Source organism: Acipenser ruthenus, chromosome 4 (genome assembly GCF_902713425.1).
Source record: "Acipenser ruthenus chromosome 4, fAciRut3.2 maternal haplotype, whole genome shotgun sequence".
Taxonomy (NCBI): domain Eukaryota; kingdom Metazoa; phylum Chordata; class Actinopteri; order Acipenseriformes; family Acipenseridae; genus Acipenser; species Acipenser ruthenus.
The window spans coordinates 74068342-74074511 of record NC_081192.1 but is presented as its reverse complement, the minus strand read 5'-3'; the positions used below and the strand labels follow the sequence as shown (position 1 = coordinate 74074511).

The following is a 6170-nucleotide window of genomic DNA, read 5'->3' as shown; positions in this document are numbered from 1 at the left end:
CGCTGGAGAGGTCAGCTGGCAATAAGATATGTCATGAGGCGAGTGCATTCTATGTAAATACATAGGCTACTCATTACATAGTAGATGTCCTCTACCACATCTAAGTGTGTAGTAGCTAGGCTACATAGCATATACAGTAATCATAGCCTATATGTTTCATGCATCTGTGTTTGGGGTTGAGCAAGTACAGCTTGCTTATGTATTCTCATTGGTTGATAGCAACGCGGTAAATAAAAAGTTCTTTCCGTGAGCGAAAAGAAAAATCAGCGCCGCCCATGCCACGTCCGCCCCGCTATAATGGGAAGCGAAAAATATAACAATATTGCAATTTCTTACACACGTTTCAGTGTGAACGATCCTAACACAGTGGCTAAGCCACTACCTGGCAGAAATCTGGGGGGGGGGGGCACGTGACCAGGCGTGCCCCCCCCTATGCGTCGCCACTGGTCCTAGTATATGTGCTTCCGGTGTAAACCTCGGGTGAATGTTTACGTTTTGGAGTTTCAAACAGGGCGGGAGATTTGCTGTGACGGGTGATTCGGTACCATGGAGTCTCCAAAGAAACTTTATGCTGGACATGAGCTCGAGGATGAGAGCAGGACATTGATAGGGACTTCGCAAGAGGGGGGCGATGACTGCGAGGAAGACGGAGGACCTCCCGCCGTGTTTCTGTGCGTTAATTGCAAGGTACCCATCGGGGACTCCTTGGCCTGGCTCGGGAGTGAAGATGAGACGGGCACTATATGGCTGAAAAGTTCGTATCTGGCAGTGTTTATTTTTGTGTGGGCTAACAGTACTTGAATTGGTAACGCTGTATGGATTCTGTTTCATGTTAATGCATTACTGTTTACAACATGGTGTCACCTAGTATCATTAACCAGTATTAGCAACATAACGCATTATTATTATGAGCATAATATTTTAAATAAATACACTCTTTCTTGTAGCTGTACAGTCAATTCTCGTTAACACGAATTTCAGTCTCCAGGAATTGAGTCTAGATTAAATGCATACTGTCGGTTTTTATTGAAGTTACAGTAAAACTGAAATCAAATTATACAGAACAATTAAAAGTCTTATACATTAAAAGTACTGTGAATTTTATTTGAAAACACGGCTATATGTGAATACGTGTTCACGGGAACGTATTGTAATCTGCAGCAGGGAATCAATGAATTATCCACCGCTTTCAACACTGTTTTTTTCCTCTGTTTTGTAAGGGTAGTGCACGTTTTTGCGTGAGCATAGCGGGCAACTCGAAATGCATCATAGGGTCTGTAGTCCCTAAACAGCACTAACATACAGTACAGAAGAGCTAATGTGGATGAAAGTTAATACATTTCCCGACCAAACATTAGTGATTCGTTTTAGTTCAAATTTTCTTCCCTGGGATGGATCCAAAGTAATTCGCACTAACAGGAAATTCGGGTTAAGCGAAATAAGTCACTTACAATAAGCAGCTGCTGAATTTATCAGGGACCTTGTAGAAAATTCGTACTATCAGGAAATTCGTCTAATCCGAGTACATTTTAAGGAGAATTGATTCAGTACTGTTGTGCTTAATCACATAATCATTAAGTGTTGCAGGTTTTTTGGAATACCTATAAAAGAGCCTATACATGGCACATGATCTATCTCCTGCACAGCCCTAAATTGAAAAACGGTTATTATTTTATATTGTGACACAACATACAAAGTAGCCCACCAGTCAAACATATCTTGCTGTGCATCACCTTGTTAATACATATACTTTGTTTATTGTCCACAGTATGTATTTGATTTTTGTAATCCTTTTTTTTTTCTTGTTTTCAGCAACCACCAACAATGTTGTTGTCAGTAATGAGAAGCTTGTTTCTACAAAATTGAATGAATGTGACTGGTAGGTATATCTTTACACAGCAGATGCATGTAAGTAGTGGAAAAGTTTTACAAAGCTAGTCCTGCTCTTGTACATCCAGTCAGAAGCTCTGATGCAGTTCTACAGATATGCAGGTGTAATAAAACAACTGAGACATTTCCAGGTTAAATCCACTTGTACCCTATTCACCTTACCTAAATGAAGTGTGTGGAACATTGAAACCACGGGACTGCTATTCAGTTCATTCAGTCATATTTTTAAAACATTATCTGTTTTTTTTAGGGTTGTGTGAATAGGGTATAATAATGTTGTTCAAATTCACACCCAAATTATGACTTGAATTTTGCCGAATTGTTGCACACCTGCCCATTTACTTTTTACTTCAGTCGTATTAGTTTGTTATTTCTGTATTTCTTTCAGTATATATTCATTGTTGTCTTGTGGTGGCTGCTATTCTGAACTGGGCAAGATCTACACATGTACACCGAAGAATCTGGACTACAAAAGAGATGTGTTCTGTTTAAATGTCATGTCTGTTGCAAGGTATGGGCTGCTTACTTTTCAATCTTAAGCTTGTACTGTAGCTGCTGCACATTAGTCAATAAAACAAGGCTTGTGTTTTTTGCTTAGCACGGATATTGTAAATGTTTGCAACATTCTTCCACAGATTAATCATCTGTGCAGTTCATGTGTGTCCAGTTTGTTTGTTTGCGTACTCAGATGTGTTGAGTATTTAAATGTACAACTTGCAGGATGTGATGGGGTCAGCTAGGGAAGTGGTGTACTATAGGTCAGTAGTCACCCTATACAGCCCCCCCTACTATCTTCAGCTAAACTGTAGATTTGCTGTTCTGTCTAGTTGCCAGAGCAGTAGGTCACTTAAACCAGCCTGCTGTTCAATCTACCATTCTACTGTTCAGTGTAACAGGAAACATTGTGACATTTTAAAATGCTTGGCGATTCACATATTGCCACATGTGGCCCCCAACATTTTTTTTTAGTTACTTTTGTGGCTCAAGTTTTTTTGAATAACATTTGAACTCCACTGATGTTGGTTTGGAACTTCCACACGAGACACCAATATTGAGTTTGAATTCTAATGCAACATTCCCTCGTAGGGGTGTTCCTGTAGGGAAGGGCTAGGCAGCTGTCCCTTCCAGTCCAGGTCCTTGTTCCATCCCTGTTCTAAATTGTTAAACTGAACCAATTAAAGTAGTTTTTAAAGGAGTAAAGTAGTTATTTAAAGGAGTTCAGTCATTTCAAATCATCCTCCCGCACCCTTTCTCCAGGGCAGCTGGCCACAGCAAGGGCCATTCTAGCCTAGATATTTATTACAACCATACCCTTAATTACTTAAACCAATTAATCTCAAATCTGTGAATTATTTAATTTATAACCTGATGTGTCATGGCCCTCAAGGCGGAGTTGTGATCTGCTACTCTTGGGCAAGCTTCTGTTGCAGGGTCAGTATGGAGACTGTCAACAGATTGATTGGCAGCTCCTTTTATATCATCCTGACTGTGATGTGGTGGCAGCGCCCCCTTGTAGTCATATGTGGCAGCCATCAGAGTTCAGTTCCCATTTTTTAATTTCCCTTACTGGATCCTGCAAGTAAATTTTAATATGGTCAATAAATGCAGCTACTTTATAGACACCCTGCTGTTTTCATATTAGGGGCACAAGCATCTCCCTCATTCCCTATTGACCCCTGTTAACACTGCTTCACCTTGTGAGCCAACTAGGTATGCTGCTGCTAGCACTAGTGCGACAGTAGGAGGTTGTCAATGAGAATTACTGATTGAAGAGGCATCTCTGATACTAGAGCAGAATGTTCATATAGCAAGGTACATAAGTACTGTACAGTGTAGTTTTCAATATTCAATAGACCACACAGGCAATTAATTCATTGTGTTTTTCAATTTGAATCAAAAACATGTTTTCTAACCTGGCATGTTAATGTTTAGTTATGTGCTAGGGTCCACACCCCATAAAGTCCTAGCAGATGAAGATGACGAACCAATCACTGTCGAATCCAGGATGCTTGTAGAAACAGATATACAAAGGGTAAATCTGATCAACTTTCACATTGTAAATGTATTTATTTTTTATAATTAACCAATAGACTTCCAGACACTTTATTTAGAATGTTGAGGGTTTTAGTAAGGCATTTCTAATATTGTTCTGATAATTTCAAATCTGTTTCATTTTTTACGATTGTATTTCTATCTCCAGCACAGGCCCTGTGATAACAAGATTAATCTGGGGTAAAAAAAACTGTAGATAACAGGGACTTGTAGTGTTTTTCTCTGTTGAAATACACTAATTGTTTTTTTTTCCACTTTGGCAGATAAAATCTGTTCTGATGACCTTGGAGGAAAGACTGTGCGCACTTGAATCTAACTTCCTACCCAAAGGGCAGTAAAGACAAAAGCAACAGTGTTTTTTTAATAAAAGGAATTATGACATATCTAATGACAGATCCGTACAAGTTTTTGTTTGTTGTTCAAATCATTATACGTAATTTGTTGTTTATCTGTTACTTAATGTATTAGAAGTTGACTTGTCCAGGGGATCGCAAAAGGGAATTTATTGCACATTTTCAAGTAATGTTTTTTACTGCTTGAAAATAATTTAATTTATTAATTTGACACGATTTACACATTAGTAAGTTCCTACATATAGTTGTGTCTGTGCAGGGCCTATTATGACTGCCTTGTTACGGTCATGTGACTTAAGTTTATGGGGTATAGAGACAAAACACGTTTTGGTACTTGGCTGTATTCTATGAAGTTGTCCAGGAAAAATGAACTGCCACATTTAAACCTCATAACAATGATGCAGGCTGAGATACTGGCTTTACAGTTAGTACAAATGAAGAAACAACTTTTTGATTCAAGCAGGATACATCTCTGTAGTAAATTTCTATAGAAAAAAGTTTTTCCAATTTGGAAATGAAGACAGAATGCCTGGGATGCAGATACTTGTGTACTCAAGTACCAACTTGCAGAACATGAAACTAAATATTGCATATACAAATGAGAAGCAAAATTAAAATGTACTGACTAGGTCAGGGCTATCCAATCCTGGTTTTTGTTGTAACTGTACCCTAAATTAATTAATTGGGCCAATTAAGCTTCTAATAAGCACTTAATTGGTCCAATTAAGTAATTTAGGGTACAGTTAGAACAAAAACCAGGAGGGACATCGGCCCTCCAGGACCAGAATTGGAGACCCCTGGACTAGGTAATAATGAAAAATAAAATAAAACAGGCAATATAGTTTTGCAAAACTATATATATCTATACAGTTGATTTATTTAGTTAAGAGAAAGCTGCTGAATAAGCTGTTCTGTATTTATTTTAAAATTCCATAAAATTAGTATAAAAGTTCCATACAAGATTACTCTGGTTCAATATGCCCACCTTACATTTTGCAGGATGAGCTGGTGTTTTTTTTTTCTACATTTTATATCAATAGCTAAACCTCTTTGAGTCCCACCGCTGTGATTCCACAATCCAACTCAAGCTTGAAGAAGTTCTCGTACACTTTTACTGTACATTCCCTGAAGCTGGCTCAGGTAAAGACAGTAGCGCTACATTTCCACTGACAAGAACCCCATTCTTTACCCCATTGTCAATGTTCTCTGTGAGTATGCCTAGTAAGGACTCTATTTCCCTGTCTTGCATTAATCTAAAGTTGGGAGTCCCAGAAATGGCAAAATATTTAGCTGTAAATGTAAACTGCGTACTGTAGAAGAATGAACGGACACATGCTATGATTTCTAGAGTTAACACCACAGCGTCAAACCCCATTTTATTGCATAAACCACTTATTTTTAAGGGTAATCACAGATAAGTTATTACAACCCCATCCTCTCCCTTAAAATTAGGTAACCATTATTCCCAATTACTCAAAGTAGCCAACAAATATTTAGTAGTTAGCATATGGATAGGACATTTTGAGATGGTCAAGTGGGAACTATTGGGTGCCTTGATATGAAATAACTCCTTTACTGGCCAGTGGGTTTCTAGAAAGTGAACACAGATTTATAGAAGTGCTGTGTACTACCAGTGTGTCTCCTGGGTCCTGTGAGTGGGTTCATTTAGAGCTGGGCCACTCTCACAGATCCAGGGCAGTGGATTATTACACTGATAGGTTGTGGCTGACTTCTGATACAATAGAACACAATTCTGTAAAAATTGGGAACACTTAGTCAGAAAGCTGTTTAGACCGACAGCTCACTGGAAACTCAAACCATTTTGATTTGAAAATTGAACAATACAATACCATTTTGTGTAAGCAAAAGTATTTT

At 38.4% G+C, this 6170-nt stretch overlaps 1 protein-coding gene across 1 annotated transcript; it reads left to right on the top strand.

Annotated features, from left to right (window-relative positions):
* The first annotated feature begins 432 nt into the window (after window positions 1-432).
* Window positions 433-4335, top strand: LOC117400131 (protein Mis18-alpha-like). The gene is made up of 5 exons (XM_059022772.1): window positions 433-754; window positions 1813-1879; window positions 2279-2401; window positions 3823-3922; window positions 4206-4335. The coding sequence occupies exons 1-5, from the start codon at window positions 547-549 to the stop codon at window positions 4278-4280; spliced, it is 573 nt and encodes a 190-aa protein (XP_058878755.1). The 5' UTR covers window positions 433-546; the 3' UTR covers window positions 4281-4335.
* Window positions 4336-6170: the final 1835 nt, after the last annotated feature.

Bases quoted from the DNA above. Each gene is read 5' to 3' on its own strand.
- LOC117400131 (XM_059022772.1), top strand. From the start codon at position 547: ATGGAGTCTCCAAAGAAACTTTATGCTGGACATGAGCTCGAGGATGAG. The intron at 755-1,812 runs GTTCGTATCTGG...TCTTGTTTTCAG, and splicing joins GGGCACTATATGGCTGAAAA to CAACCACCAACAATGTTGTT. The intron at 1,880-2,278 runs GTAGGTATATCT...TATTTCTTTCAG, and splicing joins AAATTGAATGAATGTGACTG to TATATATTCATTGTTGTCTT.